Here is a 24043-nt window from a genome sequence, read left to right as displayed (position 1 = left end):
AAGAGTAGCGCTTCTTCAGCATATTTTTACTCAAGTAAAAGTAAAAAACGGTGACTCAAAAGTAAGGAAATGTTTGGTTGAAAAGGCTACCCAGGCACTGGGTGACTGACCAAAACAATCATTGTATATTTAAAACTTGAGCCTGTAGGCAGAAATATAAAGTCATGTGGAAACTTTGGTATTTTAAAGACCAAAATGGAAATTATTCAAATAAATAATAATTATGAGACAAAAGTAACATTCTTCTATATGTAAAACTTTAGCAAAAGCTGCAGGTGTGTATGTCTGAACTTTTGGTTAAAACAATCTTGCTTTTCATTCATGAAGTTACTCACAGTGGGTAGAGAATCCAGAAGCTTTTCTCAAGTGAGAGTAGCGGTTCTTCATAATAAAGTTACTCAAGTAAAAGCAGAAAGTACAACGTATCAAAAATATTCCTAAAAGTCTCCCCCACCCCTCCTAAAAAGTCTCTCAGTATCTGAATAAATGCAACTAGCCACTACCCAACTCTAAACCTGCATGGGTCACCTTTTTTTGTTTTTATTTTTATTTTTAATACAAGTTCTAAAAACAATGTGTGTATGAGACAAAGTGCGTGTGTGCCGATAAACTTTTTGAATCTCTGTGCCGCCCTAAGGTTGATTCTCTCAAAGTGATGACTAGTAAAATCCGACACAATTAAATTTTAACGATGCCTGCTGGGAAACCTGGAGACCGCACGCCTCCAATTGTCCACCCAGTGTTTGGGCTTGCAGCTGTGTCCAACCTTGCTCTGTCACCAATCAGAGGAACATAGAGGGCGTTTGGCTGCCTTTCCTGCCAGCAGTCCCCTACGTACAGCAGGAACATTTTGGTACGACACCTGAAACAAGTAGAGCAAAACAGTTTTCTACTACTAGGTAGAAAACTGCTAAGTTTTCTACTTAACATAAATAAATAAATAAATAAAATAACAGGTTTTATATGTGACATGTAAGATGTCCAGCTATGTATTTGTTTTTCATTTTAAAAAATTGCCTGAGTAGCATGGGCTTCTACTGAAGAAAGTAAAGAAAAAGAAAAAAAAACGTATTTGGTTTGGACATCACAATATATATACTGGTCATGCTGGTCAGCTAACATTAGTAAAAATAATGCACAAGTGATCTTTGATAGATTTTAACTAATGATTTGGAAAACCATGATGAATGCTGCAGTGGATATAGAAACTAACAGTCATCTTAAGACTTTTAACAGGTATGAATCCGTTTATAATTTACTTTTTTGGCACTAGTAGCCGTTGTTACCAACGTTAACCCGACGAAAGTTAAAACCTGGAGCCATTTTTCTTGGTTGTTTGGTGTCTGATAATTAAAATGACCCTAAATGTTTATTTACTATTTATTTGTCAGGCTGTTTGGGTCAGAGACAGAGACAGACGTGTAGCGGTCCTCTGATTCTGTAGCGGAGGGAACGTCCTGACTGATGTACACCGCCATCTTCTGGCAACTGAATGTAATTACAGGATCATAGTTTATTTTTTTATTTTTTTATTTTTATTGGTCTCGTGCAGCTCATGTCAGAAACATAAAACACAACCAAAACATTCATCCATCATATGCCTAAACCCGCTTGTCTTTGCAGCATCAAGGGGGATTTGGTGCCTATAAAATTAATTTAAAATTATGTTTACCCTAAACTTATCTTAATGCAAACATGTCATCCCACAGAGTATGTAATTTTTTCATGTGACGTATAGAGTGGTTCTGGTTTCATGCTTTCCAGTAGGTCAAACGGGGGTCAGTTTTCGACTCCTTCTCGTGAGACACTATTGGTTTAATTCTAAAATAAGAAATCTGTTTTTAAGTTATTTAGTCATTTTTTTATATACACATAAACGTTTTTCTTAATTATGAAACCTCACAAATTTATTGAAGCCGCCACCATTTTCTCACTGAATTAGATATCAACTATTGATCTACTATGCCTTTAGGGGGCGAACATAGGAAAATAAACACATTTAGTAAAAGAAGAAGAAAGCACTTCCGTTTTCGCCGGAAGAGGCGCCAAAATCTAAAAGTTGTTTTCTAGCAGTGAGAGAGCTGGTAAACAAACGAGCCGTCTTCACTTTCGGATTTTTCACGTTTTGCTTTAATCCCTTTTAGTAGCTTTGGACTCCTATTCCAAAATGGAGTCTACCCGAGACTTTTTCTCCAAGCTAAGGAAGTTGGCGGTGACTTTAGAGGCCGAAACCGAGAAACTACAGCAAGCTTTTGAGGGCCGAAGAAACGAGGATGGTGACAGCGGTGAGAGAGGGAGCAACAAGCTCTGCTGCTCTGTTCTTGCTCCTAAACATGTTCTGTTGCTTATCGTTATGTACAAATGTGTTAATACTGGTTTGTTTCGTTTTAGACACAGCCGTCCGAGCGATGCGAGCATTTCATGAAGTGAACAGCGACGTCAGCAGTCTCAAGGTACACCTGGAGCATAGTACACCTGCCCGAGTCTCGGCTTTAACCAACAGATTTATAACACCGGCTCAGCTTCCTACGCCACTAACGTTTGTTTTATGTAACTACGTGCACCGTAGCTGTGCTAATGTATGTATTTTTTTTCGCTTGATAAAAGAAATAATACATTGTCTATCTTCAGTTAGTTTTTCTTTGTTTGGTAGAAAAATGTATTAGATGTTCTGGCAAAAATGTGTGGCAGAAATAACCCACTTTCTCAAACCACTTCTTTATCGGTAAATAGCAAAATGCTACTAGTTAGTTAAAGTATCTACAGTTTGACAAAGACAGATACTATAAATTTAAATGCTGTCGAACATAATTAGCTTCACTAGAACCCGTGTTTCTTTTACTACGTATAGTTTGCATTTTCCTTCATCCCCATTTTCATTTCAGGTGAATAGAATAGAATAGAATGGTTTCATACTGATAAATAGACGGTCCTTTCAGCACACTTCAATAAACAAATCCTTCCTGGAAATTAATATTTTCCATTAAAAAGTCAAGCAGGAACATTAAGCACAAGCTGTAAAATATTACATGCAAGTTAATGTTGAATGAAGAATTCTTATTGAAAAACTGGAGGAAATTGTTTATCTTTGAGGCAACAGGACAGTTAATGTTTTTAGTTTATACTGAGGCTCTTGGTTACTAATATGTTTTGTTTTTCTTCTACCTTTCTTTTTTCCTGACAAGCAATCATATAAAAGTCTGTATTCACTTGGAGTGCAAACATCTTGTAAATTATTTCAGTTGACAAGGTGTATATGCCTGAACTGTTATCGTCCTTTGTTTGTAATTAAAATACACAAAAATAACAGAAAAATTACCATTACGGTACAATTAATTTTTCTTAAGTTAAGAAAATCTTCTAAAAAAATCCTAACAGCATATAGACCAAGCAGTTAAAAAAAAACAACACATCTCTTATGTTAGTTAAAACTGACATTTAACAAATCAAGAGTTATTTTAAAGTGTAATTCTTGACAGTCTAATATTTCTATATTGTTTGCTTAGCCTTTAATTTTCTTATTTGACATAACAGAACTTTAATGAAGTCGAATGAATAAAATGTTTCAATAAGTGCCGACGTTTAAAAGTTAGAGCTTCTTATGGTGAATATTGCTTTATTTTCTTTTTATCTGTTAATTTTTAAACATTTATTTATTAATATACTCCTTACATTGGATCAGTATTTTACCAATTTCCTTACACATTAAGGTATCTTTGTAAACTTGTTGCTTGTTTAGGTGCAGCTACAAGCAGAGTTGGCTGAGCAAAAGCAACGAGAGGAGGAGGTTAGCAACTTCATTAAGGCCTGTAGAGTGATGGAACGGAGGGTCTCTAAAGATATCCACACAATCAGGACACACCTGGAAAAATATGGTTACCAAGCTCCATCTGACGCAGAAACTCCAAACAGTAAGCATTAATTCAAATCTCATTCCTTCATTGTGTCTTTGAAATGTTTCAGATCTGGAGAAACACCTGTAAGATTCTTTTGACTTGAATTGACACTTTTTATTCCCCCCACCCCTCCGTCCATCAGACCCAAACGATCAAGAAGCAGAAGAGGATGAAACCGGCTTGGCGACCGAAGAAGACGAAGGCCAGGAGGAGGATGAGAGGACGAACTCCACACCGCCTCCAACAGCGGTGGATCCCTTCGCCGACTTGTTGCGAACCCCTAAGCTCTCTGATTTCGGTCTCTCTGAGTTACAGATGAAGAGAGCTCTGGGTGGAGCAGAGTGGTGCGCCGAAGTTCCTCCCATGCCGGAGTTGAACCTCCCGCAGCCCTCGCTTCGTACGCCCGCGCCGCCGCCTCTGGCCATGACTCCTAAATGCGCGCTGCGGATGGACGACGACGACCTGCAGACGCCCCAGATGCGTGATTTTGGCATCTCAGAGGACACGATGTGTCTGAACAATGACTTCACCATGGCTCTGTTCAGGAAGAAGGATCTAAAGCCTGACAAGTAAAGTCAACTGAATAACGCAAGAAATATCTTCTGATGATGATTGATGAGGAGCAGGGTGTCCGCGCACTCTTAAAGGGGCAGTACTATAGTGCCATTTTATAGCACAATCAAGTAACTACGTTACCTTCAGTTGTTATAAAAATGCTGTATATGTCAAACATGACTTAAAAGAATTTTAACTTCCTAATTTGACGCCTTAAAATTGGGCCTGTGTCTCTTATAAACACCTGCTCTTTCTGAAAGGACGTGATCACAGCATGACTCCTCTATTAACTCTTTAGCAACATATATACCAGCGTCGCTCTGAGAAGTGGCTCCTATAATGAGCTCAGCAGTCCCACCAGGTGTTTGCTAACTGCTAATGGCTAGTCTGATGTGATAATCTTGCCCCTGTAAATGGGGCAGTATTATTTTTACATTCTGCAAAATTGACTTTTTTTAGCTTTACATCATGTTATAATGTTATCCCCTTATCAAAAACATACCTGGAATATTGCCTTGATTCTTTCATGCATGTTTGAGAAATCCTATCATCTCCCATGGCAACCATTCAGCTGTTCAAAACACGCAGGTGGACCTAGCCCCGCCTTCGAGGACGAAGCTCCGCCTCAGAGCTGCAGTTAACTACCTTCCACCTCACAGAGCATGTTGATATTTTAATGAAATTCTTTGCACAACTATGCACTAATTTGTCTTGGTCAACCACATGAAATTACTATTAAGTATATAGTATTAAATGCAGGAGTGATATTTTCAAAGTCACTGTATTAGTTTCGGAGCTACATGTGTGTTTTTCCTCTACAGACCTTCACCAGATATCCCATCAATTAACGAGGTGATGGAGAGTTTGCAGACTAAAGGTATGAAAGTTTCCTCTGTGCTTCACTACTGGTGTTATTCTCTGCCAGGTGTTTCTGATTAAGAAAGCCCTGCAGCACTGTTGAACTCTTATTACATTTTGGGCAATTAAATTGCTTACTTTCTTATTTTAAAATGATTTAAATTATGTTTACTTGTGTCTTCTAAAATCTTTCGAATATTGTATGAAAAAGGCTTAAATAAAAATCTGTGGAATGTGGCAATTGTTTTGTTTTATTTTTTTATCCGATTAATCGTCAGAATGATTGATGGGATCAATTATTACAATAATCAATAGTTGCAGCCCTACTTATGATGTTATCTATTTTTGTGTTCAGTTGACAATTTAGAGTCTCCGGAGCCGCCTGTAATTTGCACCCCAGGCTTCAAGATAAAAAAGCCAAACGGTCACCTGCCGTCGCAAGAAACAAGAGACCCGGAGTCCCCCTGTCGCCATGGAAACCCGTCAACGACCCCCGAGGTGCCTGTGTTTGAAACTCCATACGTGAGCCGCCTGGTCAGCTGCAAGAAGGTATAAGAACGTTTCATGCTTCGGGAGCGTTCTCTTACCTCCACTCAGTTTTTGATTGCATGTTTTTGTTTTGGGTTTTTTTTGTGTGTTATGTTTCCAGACAGCAGAGCCCGAGCCAGTCAGCTTGCAGGGTGACAGGGATCGTAACGTCTTCGAGCTTCAAACGTCTCCCTGCAACGGAGCGAGCGACTCCAAGCCCGCCTGGGAGTACAATGTGCCAGAAGTGAACTTCTTTGGCGTGGAGGAGAAGGAGATTCCAGAGATGCCCAACTTGGAGTCTTTTTTGGGGAATTCCCTTCAGACTGTAAGACCTGAATAATAATAATGTTTCCTCAGTAGGTTATCAAAAAAGTGTCACTGCGGTCGGAGCAGCAAGTCGTTTTGTTGCTTTTTTATACTTTGATAGAGGATTATCTCTGGGGAGGTCGTGCCTTGGTATTTGGTTTTTATTCATTTGTTTTTAGTTGATGGAATGAACATTACTTCATTATATCTGTTTAGTACTTAGGCTCATCCTGAAGGCAATTTGCTTGCACTAGATTTTATTTGAGGATATCAGAGGACGGTTTTGTGAATACAAATTCAAATGATGCTTTTTATTTGTAGGGGGAAAATAGTACACAGTTTTTCTTCTATTTTCTAAATATGTGCTACTTTGTGTTGCGACTTTGCGCCATCGGTCTTGCACAAAAACGACCTGTGGCTGCCTTCGTGTTGGAAAGCTAGCTGAACAGAACTCTATAATCACGTATTATATCACTCCACATGCAAAAAAAAAAAAATTATAAATTGTATTCAAGCTTCACCAACAGAACGACTTGTACAGAAATGAACTCGTCTGGTTTTATCTGCCGGTGCCGACCTGCAGAAGAATGGCCGGATGCTGAGGGCTGGGGAGCATGAGAAGGTGGGCGAGGACACCGGCGTGAACAGACTGGACCTGGACGGACCCACCCAGGAGTTCAGCTTTGGAACGCCTCGCATCAGGATGAGCTACCAGGAGCCCAGCACCCCCGAGATGCCAGACCTCAGCTCGGTTACACAGGATATATGTAAAGTAGGAGTCGCTTTGTTTTCTGCTAAGATTGACAAGCTATTCGGTTTTGTTTTTGGTTTTTTTTCTTTTAGTAAATTTATTGGACAATAAATTGAGTCTTTCTAACCTACTTTTGTTTCATTTTGCAGCTTGTATCGCAGGTTCAAACAAAGAAATCAACCTCTGCACCTATTGCCTCATCTGTCAGCTCAATAAAACACAGGTACTGCTTAAGAGTTTTTTGTATTTTCTTTTGTCAAACAGGTTCTGTTTAAGTGATTACAGTGAATTCATGATTTTAGCGAAGGAACGCGGGTTGCTTTTTCATTTGGGTGGCTTTTATTTTTTAGTAAATGAGATCATCGTTTGAAAATCTGATTTTGGATTTGCTGCGGTTTTCTTTGTCTCATTGCGTTTCGTATCTGAAATATCTAGGTGCAGCAAAAAAATCTGCATGGCAAATGAACTGCAAGTCACTTGAAGTTGTTTTGTTTATGAATTATAAAGTATGTAATAATCAATTTTACATTTTTTTTACAGATGTGAATTCAATTAAAAATTTATTTTTTAACCCCAAGGGAAAAATAAATACTGTCATTTCTCACAACATCCAAGTATCTTGAAAGACTATGCAGGTTAATGGTTATTGACAGGAAAGGTCTTCTAGCAGTCAGTGTAGCTTCAAATCTGAAGAGGCTTCTGACTGAAGAAGATGGATGTCTGACTGTCATGAGCTCTGCTAATCCACCTCATTCGCTTTTTCCTCTTTAAATCTGACAGTTTTTAAAACAAATTAACATTTTAAATTAGGTTGCTTTTATTTAAATATACCCATTGTTAAATTTGCTTTATTGTTAGTTTATTCAACACACATTAAATTTTCCTCTTTCTGACATACTCTTGGTATCGAGGATATTGTAATGCTGCTAATTATCTAGCTACATTTTTATCCAGGTGCTAAACATAATATAAATATAGGTGCCAATATCACCTAGAACTCTTAGAAAATATAGAAATCACATTTCTTGAGGGTCTTCCTTCTTTCTCTAGATAGTATTGTATGTTTTATTTCATCGTGACAGCGTTGGTAGATGTTTCTTTTTTCAGTTACTAATTCCTGATGATTTCTTTATTTCATTCCTCTAGTGCTCCTCCTGCAATGGGTCTTTCTTTGGTTTCACAGAGCGAGTTTCAGACTTTGCCATCCTACCTGAGGCTGATGACTCTCGGCAGCCTTAACCAGGCTGTCCAAAACATCAACAGATTTACGGCACAACACCAGGGTGAGCAGGAAAGAAAACGTATCCTTACAGAACGCATGCCCACGCATTTTAATTCGGAAATGAAACCAACTTAGAGGTCATAGTTGTCAGCCAGTGAAACCTAAAAACCCCACGAATACAGATGCTAACAGCTTTTTGTATTAGCTGTAAGCTATAGTTTTAGGAAAGCAAAATAAGGAGTCCTTTTCAACGCCCTTTTCTTTGTCGCCCTCTGCAGGAGAAACGAAGGAATTCACGATGGACGATCTGAGGAGGATCATCAGTGTGGGAACCAAGGCTCCTGTGTACGTCCTGTGTCTGACGGAGCTCCAGAGGCTGAAGCAGGTGGACGGGGTTCTGGAAGCCGCCGTGTACAAACTGATAACGGGCAACTAAAAACGGCGAGGCGCTGGTCAGCTGTTGGTGTAGTCCTTACTGAGGGATATAACAACTCCTGTTCTCTACAATGTAGAAAGACTGACACTCAGAAGTGAAGTCCCATACAGCCAGAAATGGCGGCTTTAGTAGCTTTTTGCACATTTTTTTTTGTAAATAGATGTATTCATGATGAGTATGCTTCAGTTGGATGATTAAATGTTTAATAAATATAGGCTGCTTATTGTAAATTCACCTGTATGAGCTCCTCAGACTGATAATAGAAATATGTAAATATGGATTATCACAAGTAATGGATTAAAAATAGCAAACATAAACTTAAAATCTATTTTATTGTTTATTTTTTTATTATTTTAATTAGTGGTGGTGAATATACAACTTTTTTTTTTTTTTTTGTAAATTTATACAACTTTAGCTTTCATCCCCAAACCTCTCAGTGAACAAAGTAAATTAGATTCTTCAGATTTATTACTCTGATTCAGAGAAGAAGTCTTAAAAAGTCAACGCTTTTTAAATGTTGGGGATTTTTAAAGATTTTACATCATATTTTCATAGCCAAGTTAATTACAAAAATAAAGTTTCGGTTTTCCTTGGGATGTGGTAAAGTTGATAAATAGGGCAGATTTGATGGTCTTCCTACCGGTATGTTATATAATCTCCAGAGATGTATTGTTGATGGAAGGCTTCTGGTGTAAGGAGACAAAAAACAGTGCAGCAAACAAGTAATTAAATTATCCAGATGACCATGCATCTGTATCCCTTCCAAAGTATTCATACACATTAAATTATTCAGTTTGTAAAAGTTAAATGTATTTCATCAGCATTTTAAGCCTGCTATAAAAGAGCAGCTACAAAAGAGATTTTATTAATTTGTGCTAAATTAAAAGTTTTATTTTGAAAGCTGTGTGTATTAAACTAAATTGTAATACTATGTTCAGATTTTTGTAAAAAAAAAAAAAATATTTTAATGATGGAGGGAGAATCTTTCATAAAATTGGAAGATGAAGAAAGATGGATAGCCCACTTAAATTATAATGTACATAGTTTGAATCTATAAAACATAAATTACCTTTAAAAACCTTTAAGCTCTTCTGTTTTAGATATACTATATAGATATTGCATAAAAACCTAAAAGCAAACTACAAAAATGTCCTTCAGAATACCAATCTACTTGTGATAGTTCTTCGATATAGAGTTTGGGAAATACAAACTCTTCTGTTCGTATTTGCGTAACTATATAATTCCCAAAACAACATAAAATAGATGAGTTTATTTTATATTTTTGCTTTTATTTATTTATTTATTTTTATTTATTTATTTTGCTAAAAACGTAATAAACCAGAATGTAAATAGTGTGTTTGATCATCAAACTAAAAAAGTTCCACTCTTAAAAATTAACATATAAAATCTCTCTAGAAAACAAAATAAATTCAGCAAATTATGGCGTCTGCGTGGATTGCTGCGCACGAGTCGAGATCAAGTTGCAGTGACGTCGCCCTGGGATTATCCAATCAGATCGAGGACTGCAAACTAACGCTGTTAACGGAACTGTAGTTTTCTTTTTACTACGCATCCTCCCGTCGGTCACCATTTTGGGAGTCAAAACAGCCAGCAGGCAGCAACGGCCACCTCCACGCCTCACCGTGGCCTTACTATGGTTCACACATGTGTGGTGGCAGGTTGTAAGAACCGACGGACACCAGGCACCACACTGTCGTTCTACCGCTTCCCACGGGACCCAGAGAGGAAGCAGCGCTGGGTGGCTGCGGTGAACCGAGCGGGCTGGGTACCGAACGACGGCAGCCGGTTGTGCAGTACCCACTTCATCTCAGGTACGGATGCAGCGCAACTCTTAGGGTTGGGGTTGGGGTGGGGGGGACTGGGAATGGGAGTTTTATCCCAGGGTTTTGACTCTGTATGTTGTGATGATAGCTGCTAGCTTACAGTGTGAGATACAGAAGTTAGCACAAGGGAAGAGGAAGACCTTTACAAGGCTTGTTTACAAACCGTAAAGAGGAAAAAGTTCGGGTTAAACTCTGCGTATAGTCCCAGTAGTTTACATGCCACAGGATTTTACTTTAAATTTCATCGAGTTGAATTTTTGAGGCCTGGTTTTCAGTGTTATAAAAACTGCGTTTCTTTTTTCTTCTTGCAGTATGAAATTCCAGTTGTTTTCAAAACATTTAAAATGTATCAAACATAACTATTTCTATTTTATATTTAGAACACTGGAGTGATTTTTAGCAATGTAAAAAAAAAAGGTTTCTAGAAAAAGAAAAATCAGTTTGTATTGCAAAATGTAACTGTCCTGAATGACAACTAGACTAAAATGTCCAAAGCAAGAACAATCTACGCACACACATTTTCCACTTTTAAAGCAGCAGTATTATGCATTTTCTGGGCAGATAGTGCAATTTAATAGCACAATTAAGTAATTTTGTTCCCTCCAGTTGTTATAAAAAAATGCTGTATATATCAAACATGACTTAAAAGAACTGCAACTTTGAGTCTGTCTCTTTAAGAAGCTCCTGCTCTTCCTGCATTTCTCCAATTACTTATTTTCTGAGGAACATATTTCAGGAAAAAATATGTTGCCGTTTCTTTGGTGGATAAAGTTTTCAATCCAACAGAAAATGAATGACATTCTTATTGCTGCATTATTGATCTTTAATTCATTTAACTGGAAACAGTTCTTTATTTTTGCTGTTTTAAAGACTTGGACAAAAATGATTCTGTTGATTAACAAAGATAGGAAACCAACAATTAGTATTGCTTAAGGTAATAGCCGTGTTGAGAGAGGGCTGTCAGAGCTGAAAATGTTTGCTGGTATTGAGTCGCCTCCCAGATGGCAGCAGAGAGAACAACTGATGAGAGAGCTGTGCTTCTTTGCAGAGGCAGCGTCTGTAAAGGATTCTTACCAGGATGAGCTTGTGGAGTCCAATGAATTTCTGGGATGCTTTAATTCCTCTAGGGAAGTGTTTGGTCTCTTGTCTCTTTGCAGTGTGCATACCATGCAGTTATAAAGCACCCTCAGCAGAGCAGGGGTTGAAATAGCCTTTAGCAGCTCTGCTAAAGAAAAAAAAAGGGGGGGGGGGGAAACTGCTGTTGAGCTGCTCTTTTTTTTATAGGACAATAATCTGGCTTCTAAATTGTATTAAAAAAACCTAATTAAAGGGGCAGGATTATGTAAAATTGACTTTTTTTTAGCTTTATATTAGACCTAAACACCAATGTAGAATATGACTCTCTGGTTTCCAGTTAACAACATATTCAACTTATGTAAAGCAGCAGAATGATATAAAATCAACTTTTTTCCAGCTTTACATGCTGTTATTATGTTATTCCCTCATCAAAAACATTTAGAGAGTGTTGCCTTCATTCTTTCATGCATGTTTGAGAAATCCTTTAATCTCCATGGCAACCATTCAGCTATGCAAAATGTCTGGTTGGACCTAGCTCCACCTTCGAGCCCAAGCTCCTCCTCGGAGCTGCAGTTTCCAAGCTTCCACATTACAGAGGAGGCGTCCCTCACGACTCCCCCACTCTGCTCCTTCAGACTAGCCAGCAGCAATTAGCAAACACCTGGTGGAGCTGCACATGTGCCGAGCTCTTTATATGAGCTGCTTCTCAGTGAAACGCTGGTAAAAACGTCGTTAATGGGTTAATAGAGGAAGCATGTTGTGATCACTTCTTAATATTAAAGGTGGAGTTTTACTAAGAGCAGGAGTTTTTAAAGAGACAGAGACCCAATTTCAAGGCGTTAAGCTAGAAAGTAAAATTTCTTTCAAGTTATATTTGACTTAAAATAAATAAGTCAATATATCAGCGTTATGAAAATGCTGATATATATAGCACTTTCATAACAACTGAAGGTAATATTGTTATTTGATTATGCTTTAATAAAATGTCATATACCTGGGAAATACATAATAATCCTTTTAAAAACTCTTATTCTAACAGAAAGATGCTTTTTTAGTGCAGATTTATATTAAAGCAATTAAAGATGTTTTTATTTTACGTTTTTTATTTTTTATAGTTTCCTTACAAATGTGGAAGGCATTTTTTTTGTAACTTTTTAACCATCTTCTGACTGTCCACATCCAGGTAAACAAGTCAAGAATCCACATTCGCCCGATTATGTTCCTTCTGTGTTCACACCAGTTCCCTTCTTCCCAGACATGAAGGAGCCAGGTGCCTTGGAGATCCTGGACAAGCAGGAGGCGCGGGTCGAAGCCGCCAATGCCCTGTTGTTCCTCCAAGGGCAGGGCAGCTCCGCGGTGGACGGGCCGAGCCAAGACGGGCGTCACGAAAAGGAGGCGCCGGAGGCTGCTGTGGAAAAAAGTGGGTCTTCTTCCTTCAGCACCGATGAGGACGAGGAGCACGACGAAGCCTCCGAGAGAGACAGGAAGAAAGGAAAGTTTGCCCAGATGTCCGAAATATCCGTAAACTTTGACGACATCTTGAAAGCGCTGAAGAAGGAGAACCGGGCGCTCAGGGAGTCCGTGGAGAAAATGGCTCTGTCCGAGAACGCCTTCAGGAACGACGCGGAAAAGGTCAAGTTCTACACCGGTTTGCCCAACTACTTCGTGTTAGAGACCGTGATGTGGCTGCTGGCGCCGCACATGGACGGCATGAAAAACACGAAGCTGTCAAAGTTCCAGCAGCTCCTGCTGACCCTCATGCGCCTGCGGCTGGACCTCCGCAACCAAGACCTGGGCTACCGCTTCGGGGTGAAAGTCGGCACGGTGGCCAGAACGGTACACCGCATGGTCAACATCATGTCCTCCACGCTGGTGCCGACCGCCGTCTTCTGGCCGTCCAGAGCGGAGCTCCGGAAAAACCTGCCCACTGCTTTGCGCGCAACGCACCCAGACTGCGCCGTCATCGTAGACTGCTTCACTGTACCCCTCGAGGAGCCGGCGTCGACGGGAACGGAGCACGGACGACAAGAGACGGCCCTTCCTCGCGCCAAGGGAATGGCGCAGAGCTACGGCTCGTTGAAGTATCTGATCGGCGTGGCTCCGCAAGGCGTCGTGACCTTCGTGTCGCGGGGCGCTCCGGGCAGCGTCAGCGACAAGAGCCTGGCCGAGGGTTGCGGGTTTTTGTGCAAGCTTCTCCCAGGCGACGTCGTGCTGGCCTGCCGCGACCTGGACATCGCGGACTCCGTAGCCGCCCGCGGAGCTCTGTTCAAAATCGCCGGCAAAGGTGAAGCTCGCGCGAGATCGGAGGGCTCGGCGGGGCCCGACGTCGAGTCCGAGACAGTGGTCGTGCAGAGGCACGTGGAGAGGGTGATCTCCATGGTGAAGCAGAGGTACACCATGCTCACAGGCCCCGTGGAGAGCCCCTTCAGCACCGCCTGCGAGCGCACGTCCAACCTCTCAACCTTTGATAAGATTGTGCAAGTCGCTTGTGCCTTAAACAACCTGTGTATCTCTGCTGCTCCTCTCGAGTGACTCGTACAGAAAGCAATGCACTACTTAATGCTGCTCTCCTAACTTTTTACTGTTTCAGACTTCCTGTCATGTATCGAGTAGGAAAATTACATTTATTTTCACCAAATCCCAGTTCAGCCACTCCTGATTATAAAGATTATTCTTCATCTTGGCTCTAACATTTGCTGACAGGTTAAGTCGAGGAACGGAAACTTTAGCTTGGCGAGTGGAGGTGGTCCGCATGTGTTCTGTTTTTCAAATGGTGCCACCTTCATTCATTTCATACAGTTTAAAGTCCCTTTAATAAAATGCCACAGAAGGCTCAGGAGTGGGCGGAGCCAGGAGTGAAGTCTTCCCTTCATTCCCTGCTTTGGCACAACATCACTACTGTTTTTTTTATTATTATTTTGTTTACAAGACACACAGTTGGCTCCTATGAAAGTTATGTGATGAAAACTAGAGAAAACCGTAATTAAAGGAACTTTTTTTGTGTAGCACATTTCAGCCACAGGGTAATGCAAGGTGCTTTACATGATGAAAGGATTACATTTTTCAAATGCCAACATTAGAAATCATTGTCTTAAAAACTGCTGTAAAGACTTCAGATGATCTAAGTTTTTCCAATTATTATTAATCAAGATTTTCATCAGAGTAGACTTGAACCTGAAGACCTGAGTGGTCTTGAAGGTTGACACAACAGCTGGTGTATTTTGGTGCTAATGCATTGAATGAATCATAACTAACAACAGTATCTTAAAGTCTGTTGTCTGAGCTACAGGGAGCCAGTGTAGGGACTTTAGAGCTGGGCTGAGGGTTTTTATGGAGACCTGTTGGGACACGTGGGCCTGTTACAATAACACATTTTGCTGGACGATAAATTGTCCCAGAAGTTGCTGTGTTAAACCATAATATTGTTGCTCTGAGACCATTTTCACGTAATGTAAAAGCAAAGACATAATAATGCGAGCACACCCTGTCAAAGATGAAAAAGACTTTAAATTTTACACTGGATCTAGAACTAATTTTAAATATATAAAATAAATTAACAGAACTCCAGAAACCACAAATAAAATGGATTATGAAGTCTCTGTAAACAGAGTTGCCCTTCACTGAAGCCTTTTGTAGAAAGAGACAGAAAAACAATCCTGCAATTGCAAATGATTGAGCTTGATTTATTACTTATTGCGGCAAGCCTGAAGACACTTTCACACATCAGTTCGACTAAAAATAAACTCGGATGAATTTCTATTGATCATTAGTCCTTTAATCCAAGAAAAGTCCTCTGTGTGATAGAAGACTGACTTCATAACTGTCTTTGTGTCTCTGAAGGTTCAGGTTTTGTCCAGATTTTGATCACTAATTTCTAGCTTTAATAGCTGACTCCTGATTGGTCCAAAAACATTCCGTTGAAAGTAAAGTTGCTACTAGTGTAGAGGAATGTGACGAAGTCCAGCTATTTAGCTTCCAGCTAATATTAGCTTCCAGTTTTACTCCACGAGGAGCACGACTGCAATAAGGGATTAATATTCTGCATTGCAAACACTTTTCTTTTTTTTTTACTAAATGCAGCAAGTCTTTACTCTATATTTTGCTTTTAGTCTTCCACCTCTTGTGTTCATCTGTAGATCAGTTTGTTAAAGCTGACACTGACACACATTTCACACGACTATTTGTGATGGAGGTAGCGTTTAATTCCAGATTTTTTAAGTACCGGTAGCTTTAATTGAAAACGTATTTTTTAACAGATTGTCATGAGTGTGAAACGGTTTACGCTCTTAGTTATAAAAGTATCGATGTCATTTTCGTATCTGTAACGAGCTGAAATGTAACAGTTCCCTTTTTTTTATTTATTTTTTGGCATGTCATCTTGCTGTAGATGTTTGTGTTGGTGCAGTGAAGCCGTGATGTCTTCCGTCAAGGTTTTCATAGACGACTCGTCGTAGTCGCTCGCTGCTGCGGAGAATGACGTGTATCGGTTAGACCACATGGTAATCCCCTTATTGAGCGCAACACTGGAAAAGAAAAGAGAACTCGGTGCAGAATTACAGCACACATTAATGTCCAGCATGTGTGTGGTCCTTCTTTGGAAAAGTGTAGCCTCAGCTGATGATGTTTCTGTGTCTACATGTGCTTATCTCAGCATTTTCACTGATACTGGCAGGTCAGTTTTGTAACTACAGAGAGCTTCCCTCTACGAATGATGGGCACAAACTAAAATCACCCTCTGGCCTACAGTGCCTTCAAAAGTGTTCATACTTTGTACCGTTACATTTTATTTTACATTTCTTGTTGCTTCTTTCAAACAGTGACTTCCTTCTCCCCACTGTTTTCACAGAGGGTGAGTTTGTGGAGTGAAACAGTAATAGTTGTCCCATCAACAGACTCTCCTTCAAAAATGGATTTAATTACATTTTTGTTTTTTGTTTGAATTTCCACAGCAGAATGACACTAAAATTACCTGTCTTTTTTTTTTAAATCAGTTATTTTTCTTGTCATTAGGTTGGAAACTACTTTAAAGCTGCAGTATGTAATTTTTATTTGGAAAAAGAGTGTATTTTATTTTAATTTTTACTCATTTTTAAAAACTTGCAATGTTATGGTGTGAGACGATCTGTGAAAAAAATCTGACTCCCCCACCTCCTCCCTGAGCTACTGTTGCCCTCTGAAGAAATAACACTATTTCCGGTCAAAAACAACCAATCAGAGCCAGGGGGGAGAGCGTCTTAGCGCCGTCAGTCATGCTCGTGAACGCGCTGCTAAATGTGCTAAAGCGGAGAAAACACTCACAGTTCCAGGAAAACTGTTTATCCACCGTTTTCGGTGGATATGCTAACTAGCCTTAGCATTCGTGACAGGCTCCACACTGTAACATAACAGCACATTCGCAGGCATGATTGACAGCGCTGCGACACTTCTCGTGGTTCTGATTGGTCGTTTCTGACAGTGGTTTATTTCTGCAGGTTAGCGCTGAAAGAAGGCAGAGGAGCTTGATTTTTTTTTCATGACAGTGACAATTTAAACAAATGCAAAAAAAAAAACCCAAACATTTTTATGAACGTTAAATACCGCAGCTTTAAGGGATATGAAAACTTCTTCAAGGTAACATTTTTTTCTTTTAGCTTCCTTTGACCATTTTCAGTTCAACTCTGAAATGACTTTTTTTGTTTTTGGACAGTCCTCCTTTGCAGAAGTTAAGCTAGACCAGAACATAAGCTTTTAACGGTGATACCATTTTAAGGTTGTTGGTAAAGTTACATAGTTGAGGGACATTTTTCATTATTTCTGATTTGCTTTGGTTATACACTATAATTCGGGGAGCAGAACAGAGCACTCAGCTCTGAAACGTGTTGTCCGTACTTTAATTCCTGCAGTCAGACTGCATTAAACAAGTAAATTAAATGTCGTCCTTTCTTTTGTGTAAATTGTCTGCCCAAATATCGAGATGGCAATTTTATTGTCTTGTTTTAATTAGCTGTATGTTTTTTTTTTCTTTGTGGTATACTGTAATTTGACAAAGGATATTTTGATGAGGATGAACTATGTTATTTTTTCTTCTGCCAAGCACATGAACTTCAGCAGGGAATGCATGTGAAATGAATTCTCAAAGGTTTTAACCACAGCGTTATCTAATAATTAGCCGTAACTAGCTGGTTCGGGCCGCGCACATTAGTTACTGTTGAGTAGTTCAGTTGAGACGTGTGGTATGAAGACCTGCTCTTCATGGTACCTAATATTAAAAAAACAAAACAAAAAAACTTTTGCATTTCTTGTGCCTTAGTTTGTGAAGACGTTGCAGATCATTCTGTTTTCTACAGATAGCTAGCTTTGCATAGCTAGCTATCTTTGTACCCTTTTTAGACATTTGCTCAACTTTGGCATCCATTCTTAAATTGCTTTTCTTGTTTTCCACTAAAGCAATGTGTGTGTAATCCACTTGGTTGACTAGACACCGAGTTTATTTTTGGTAATTCTTGTTGGAAAACGTCTGGAAATTGGGTCTTAAAATGGATTTGGGAAGATTTTTCACCTAAACTCTGGCTAACTCAGTCCAGTTGCTGAGTTTCAGCAGGTGGAAGTTCGTAGGCAGAAGTAGTTTTGGGCTCAGAATGTGCATCCGCTCACATCTGTGCACCTCGGGCTGTCTGCTCTGGAGGGAGATACTGGGGAAAGTCTGTCATACACTTGTAAGACCAGTTTTCATTCGGTTTCTGTAAAGGGGGGGTTATGGTTCCTAGAAACACCATTCTTTCCTGATGAGCTAGTTTCAAAATAAAAGGAGCTTTTCCATGTTCATGCTGTACCCTTTCTGTTCTGACTGTATGTGCTTCCTTGTTAAAGTTTAAAGTTTCACCCTGACTCTGTGATGTGGCCTCCGTGACTGGAAATTAAAGTTTGGCACAACTCTGCATCTGCCTTTTCAAAACTGCGTTTTTATTTTAGAAGTGTGTTTGTGCTCCTCTTCTGTGTTTGGTGAAACAAAAATAGGTTGAAGAGGCGTGGATTTCTCAGTGTCATGTTGTCTCTGACGGATTGGTAAATATTCCCTCTGTGGCCGAAGTGGAGTGACTGAGTAATGTATGGATTTCTTTTAATTTATGAAAGAGAAAACAAATGTTTGTGGAGGCTCCACCTTGAGTATGTGCGGTCAGATGGGAAAAAATGAAGAAGGCTCACTCCAACGCTTAATTTAAAACGAAATGGAGGCTTTCATAAAGAAACCTTCAGACTCCCACTTCTGTCCTGATGTTATTCTGTAGATGCATAATGTAATATATATGCTATGCTAACTACAGCTGCTAATGCATGTTATCTGACACAGACAAAAATGTTTTGTCTTAAAAAAGACAAGGGTATAAAGATGTAAATTTTAATCCAAGTTCAAGGTCAAATTCAGTCCAGTAATTCATTTAAAATGTTTTTTTTTCTTTTTAGCTCCCAAAAATGAAAAATGTTCTATGCCAATGTAGAAATATTGAATGTATTTAATAAATACATTCAATATTTTTACATAATACATTCAATATTTCTACATTGGCATAGAAAAAGTACTAAAATAAGAATAAATACTATTTATTATTTTCGCAATTTTATTTCACGCAATTTAAAAGTACAATTGAAATATGTGAAAAAATGAAATGGAACAGAATAGAAAACCAAATCTGTTAAAAATAAGTAGATTCTTTTTCATCGAACTGTCCTACTCACTTTTTACAACATTTCCCTTTTATTATCATTATTCTCTGTTTATAACGTTTCTATGTTTCAAATATCACTACGCCGCATCTGGCTGAAGGATTGTGATTTAACAACGGCAAATCATAGGCGGAGTGAATGTTTCTCCTAATACACGATCTCTGCTCCGGTGCTGACGTGCGTTGGTCCGTCACGTGACCTGTGGAATGTTAACAATGCAGCGAGTGTCCAACTTTGTGCTGCATTTCTGATCCTGCCTGGAGTCTAGGCAGAAAATGGAGGCTCATTTCATCATATTTACGCCGCTGCTCCGTCTTCTCCGACCTCCTCCACTCTGTGTCGGCGCTTAGCGGCCTTCAAAAGTCGACTTTTAACGGAATTTGCACCCCAGTCTTGACTTTTCCTTATTCCTTCTATCACATGGTAAGTTGAGAGTTACTTTTTCAGGGAAGGGGAGTGGTGGTGTGACATATTTCGCGACTCGTTGCTAAAGTAATTCCTTCGCTGAGGATGTGGTACGGTTTAAGAATGTAAAACGTGTTTTCATTGAGTTTTAAGCCTGTTTGGGGGGCTACCAGAACAGCCTCCTCTTTTTTTTTCCAGCACTGGAATGTGTAGCTTCGCTCAGCCCCCTCTCTTCCCCCTCCAGCCCTGCCTGGGGTACAGTGGAGAAGGCCACGGGGCTTCCTAAAACCTCACTATTAACACCGTTTTGTAACTTTAAAAGAAAAAAAAGAAAGTCTGGGAAACAAATGTAGAGATTACAGTAAAGTCTAAACAGTTTTTGTGAACAATTACTTCTTCAGTAACACTAAAGTGAATCGATAAGCAAAATGTTGAATCTTCCTTCAATCTCCGTTTAGCTTTAACTTAATGCTACCTTTAAAAGAACATGACGCCTCACTGGATTAAAATAACCTCACTTAATTGTAATTTATTTTCTTTTTTGAGCCAGTAGTTGCATTGTGTAGTCTTCTCCCACTCAGACATGGTGTATTTGTGTTTAATGGAGCTGGTTGGTGTCACATCTGTAGCTGTTGGAGCTGAGCAGCTGCTGCAGCAGCAGAGTGCCTCTGCAGCAGCTCCCTCTGAGGTTTAAAGGTAGCCTGTCAGGGAGCATCCACAGGAATCACTGAGCTCTTAAGTGTTTACATTTACAGAGGCTGAGGCTGCCTCTGCTCAGATGTCTGTTGTAAAATTGGGACTGAAACTGAAACAATCAATCAGTCCCTACTGGCTAACAGTTATCATTCCTGTAATAACTGCATCTTAAAGCAATAGTATTATAAGTCTGGACTTTGCCAGTTTGGTGCATCTTTTATCACAACAATTAGACTTTTCCTGGCATGTACTGATGTTTGGTTTGAGGTTCAACCTGCCAAATACTTTTTCTTTTCTCTGTGGATGTGATTTTTAATTTTTTTTAACATTTATCTATTTTTTTAAGTCAGTTTCGGTGGTTTTGTGTTTATATTTTTAAAATGGCAGTTGTGTGTCAAACCCATTGGAGGGGAACGGTCCAATCCGTTCTCTTAACAGGCAGATTGATGCATCTCTTATTGTTTTCATAAAAAGAGATTTTCTCACTGCATGATGGGTTGCAAGATGCTGTTTTTCTTTCATTTATTAAAGTTTAAAGTTTTAACGCAATTCCATGTGAGGAAATGCGGCCATTTTTTTTTTTTTTTTTTGCTGACCCCAACTTCAAAATCCATCATGGCTACCTTTTAAAATAGTTAATTTTTTAATACTCTATTATATTTGTCACCCAACAACACACATACAAACTGCACCAACCTCCTTTAGTGAGCATGTTGCATTTGCTATTAGCTTGAATTGCTAACTTCAGCTAGCTTTGCCCCTGAGCATATTTGTTAAAAAGTTCTAGGTGGATCTGGACCAGAGCGAATTGATTGCTAGATTTAAGTTCTGATGACGACCCATGTACCACCAGTGGCTCTTGCACCACAGCTTGAGAACCACAACAGTGGTTTAATTCTCAGTGTTTTTATTGTGACACGATGTGTCCACATCTGTCTGCTCTGGCTGGTTCTCTGGTTATTTCTGTCCTCTTCACATCCCACAATGCAACAGAAGCAGAGAGGCTGGAAATGATCTTGTTTTAATATTTTTGCAGGTTCTTGAATATTTGGACTGAGACGGCAGTTTTTGTCCTTTTTTTTGAGTGCGTCAATACATCAAAACTTAAGAAATGCTCTTCTTCTTTTAGCTTTGTGAGTTTTAACCATTTACAGCCAAAGCTCTTTGACTAACATTGACACCTAGTGGCAACTATGTAAACTGCAACAAACGTGGAGTCATGGGGAGTTTGTTTTGTGGGCTTGTTAAAAAAAACAAAAAGAGTTGTCACTATGTTACTGAAGTTATTTGAAAAAAGACTTGAGGTAAATGAAACACTTTGTATGATGATGAGCTTTGGGATGTTTGCATTAAATGTGAAAATATGCCTGCATGAAATGTTTTTTTGTTTTGTTCTCCTTTGCTTGTGGATACTTTTGTTTCTCTTCTCACCTGCATCCAGGTTTAAGTCGTCCGTTCGTGTTTTTCGCTCTTTGCTCGGTTTGAGGGTCTGTATTTTGGTCAGCAGCACAGGACGTCCCATGATTGCGGCGTGGTGTTTTACTTGTAGTTACTTGTGGAATGGAATGCTCATCCCTCGGACGCGGCGCTTAAAGCATCGCAGGAATGGAGACAAGAGATCCTGGAGATTGGGAGGGAGAGAGTGAGGGTTGGGGGGGCATTTATACCGCTTAGCCCCAGATTACTCCACCACCCGGCCATATCTGAGGCAGAGGCAGAAAAAAAAAAACAACAAATAAAAGGAAAATGTTTTTTTTTTTTGTCTGTCCAGAGTTTATCTGTACAAACAGTGAAGGCTGTGTCCTTCTCAGAAACGGCCCAGAGGGATGGAGACTGCCAGGGAGGCGGAGGAGAAGGGGTGGGTGTGTGCTCTGGAGCTTTTTATGTTTGGCTGCTACATCTGCTGGGGTTGTTGCTCCAGGCAGTGGCAGTATGGCTGATATATTTATAAAAAGGAATAATATTTTCCATGTGTCTGTGCACATTGTGGCAGCGTGGAGTTTCTTTACGGTTTAGGACACTGCAGAAACCGTCCTCAGACTTCCTGTTTTAGATATCCTGATCTGATGTTACACTGAGGTAACGTTATTTGTTCATCTTTTCATCTGACTCAGGTGTGTTGAAGCAGGGAAACATCTAAAGCATGCAGGACGGAGTGCCTTAATGACACTGCTGTGTCATAAAAAAATTAATACGGGTAAAAGTAATAATAGAAATTAAACATGAGTTAGAATAATACCAGTATTTATTTAAAATAAACTCCTTTTCATCTGTTTTTGATCGAGTCATTTCAGTAAGCTTGGAAGTCTCGCAATCTTATTTTTTTAAGTGCAAAAAAAAAAAAACAACCTTAAGATGGATTTGTCATTATTTCCACTTGTTAGTTTGATTAAAGTTTTTTTTTTCTTTGACTTTACCAGGAGTACCACGTGTTGTTGAGGGCGCTGGAAAGTTTTCTGTTGCACATCCCTGCGATTCTCTGTAGGATCAAACTAAGGAGAATATTTTTGCCAGTTTCTATACACGATGTGTCATTTACTATTTGAGTTAAATAGGAGTTGTTTCTGTTGCTTAATGCAGATCAACAATTTCAATGCTTCCACAAATACATGATTGTCAAAAGTAGGTCAGCGTTTGCTCACTTAGCACCCAAACTCTCCACTGAATAATTAAGAATAACTAATTTTCACCTTTAACGCCTTTTTATTATTATTATTATTATTATTTTATTTCAATTTCAATCACCCTAAGTACAGACATTTCTCAAAAGTAGAAACAAATTTTTTAAAAATGTCATGTAGTTTGGTAGTGATGTACTTTAATGAAGAATAAATATTGCATTGTTTTATGATTAATAAAACATTTCTTTATAGGGAGAAATCCTATAATGTTTTTAAAAGTCTAGAGAAGTACCAGTTGTGGATAAAATGGTAACACTTTATTTGAAGGGGGGTGAATAAGACTGTCATAACACTGTCATAAACATGACATAACACCTGTCATGAACATGAATAAGCCTTCATGAATATTTATGACTGTTGTCATAAAGCGTCATTCGGTAAATTATGACACTTTTAATACAAAGTTGACATTATTCAAAATGTCTTTGTTATGACAACTTGACATTAACTAAGAAATCATTACTGTTTAAACTTTACCTTTAATAACATAAAGTTACCTAATTTTTAAAGTGCAATCAGTAATACTTTTATAACAAATTTATATCAGTAATGATTTCTTGGTTAATGTCAAGTTGTCATAACAAAGACATTTTGAATAATGTCAACTTTGTATTAAAAGTGTCATAATTTACCGAATGACGCTTTATGACAACAGTCATAAATATTCATGAAGGCTTATTCATGTTCATGACAGGTTTTTATGACAGTGTCATGTCAGTCTTATTCACCCCCCTTCAAATAAAGTGTTACCGATAAAATATATAAAGAAGAAATTAAATATAAGAAGTTTCCCACAAATGCATTTTATAGCTATAACATTACAATAATTTATTGCTTTTAACATATTGGCCACAAATTGTTAAAAAAAAAAAAGCAGACTTTAGACTGTCTTAAATTGGGTTTCCATTAGAGACGACGTGGTTCATAAAGATGGTTAATATTCTAATCAGAGGAGCAAAACTGCAACTATTTGAGCTTTTAAAACCGAATAATGGAACCAAAGTTCAGACTGTTTTAAGGAATCTCCATTAAATTTAGGATTATCCAGCAATTGGACAAGTTCAAGTGATATAGATACGAATTA

The 24043-nt window shown here is 38.9% G+C and overlaps 3 protein-coding genes across 4 annotated transcripts in view; all 3 read left to right on the top strand.

Annotated features, from left to right (window-relative positions):
* Positions 1–1230: 1230 nt before the first annotated feature.
* On the top strand, positions 1231–8876 carry ska3 (spindle and kinetochore associated complex subunit 3). The gene is made up of 11 exons (XM_014974304.2): positions 1231–2285; positions 2392–2453; positions 3740–3911; positions 4039–4465; positions 5273–5328; positions 5665–5858; positions 5959–6162; positions 6727–6915; positions 7044–7117; positions 8041–8177; positions 8395–8876. The coding sequence occupies exons 1-11, from the start codon at positions 2168–2170 to the stop codon at positions 8550–8552; spliced, it is 1791 nt and encodes a 596-aa protein (XP_014829790.2). The 5' UTR covers positions 1231–2167; the 3' UTR covers positions 8553–8876.
* A 1241-nt stretch (positions 8877–10117) lies between these two features.
* LOC106908254 (uncharacterized) lies at positions 10118–18390 on the top strand. Of its 2 annotated transcripts, none has more exons than XM_014974308.2 (2): positions 10118–10384; positions 12729–18390. In XM_014974308.2, the coding sequence occupies exons 1-2, from the start codon at positions 10207–10209 to the stop codon at positions 14003–14005; spliced, it is 1455 nt and encodes a 484-aa protein (XP_014829794.2). In that variant the 5' UTR covers positions 10118–10206; the 3' UTR covers positions 14006–18390. The 2 variants fall into 2 exon arrangements, with proteins under 2 accessions (XP_014829794.2, XP_014829792.2); XM_014974306.2 differs by having other exon boundaries at positions 12657–18390.
* A 948-nt stretch (positions 18391–19338) lies between these two features.
* lats2 (large tumor suppressor kinase 2) overlaps positions 19339–24043 on the top strand; it is a 30041-nt gene continuing 25336 nt past the window's right edge. The window contains exon 1 of the mRNA XM_088011334.1: positions 19339–19600. The gene's annotated coding sequence lies outside the window, so the exon portion shown is untranslated. The remainder of the gene's footprint in view (positions 19601–24043) is intronic.

Source organism: Poecilia mexicana, unplaced genomic scaffold (genome assembly GCF_051168715.1).
Source record: "Poecilia mexicana isolate PSO_F unplaced genomic scaffold, ASM5116871v1 scaffold_2, whole genome shotgun sequence".
Taxonomy (NCBI): Eukaryota; Metazoa; Chordata; class Actinopteri; order Cyprinodontiformes; family Poeciliidae; genus Poecilia; species Poecilia mexicana.
The sequence above is the reverse complement of the archived record's forward strand: the minus strand, read 5'-3'. Positions and strand labels throughout refer to the sequence as shown.

Coding starts and splice junctions, on each gene's coding strand:
- ska3 (XM_014974304.2), top strand. CDS start 2,168: ATGGAGTCTACCCGAGACTTTTTCTCCAAGCTAAGGAAGTTGGCGGTG. Junction 2,286..2,391: donor AAACGAGGATGGTGACAGCG/GTGAGAGAGGGA, acceptor GTTTCGTTTTAG/ACACAGCCGTCCGAGCGATG. Junction 5,329..5,664: donor GGAGAGTTTGCAGACTAAAG/GTATGAAAGTTT, acceptor TTTTGTGTTCAG/TTGACAATTTAGAGTCTCCG.
- LOC106908254 (XM_014974306.2), top strand. CDS start 10,207: ATGGTTCACACATGTGTGGTGGCAGGTTGTAAGAACCGACGGACACCA. Junction 10,385..12,656: donor CAGTACCCACTTCATCTCAG/GTACGGATGCAG, acceptor GTCCACATCCAG/GTAAACAAGTCAAGAATCCA.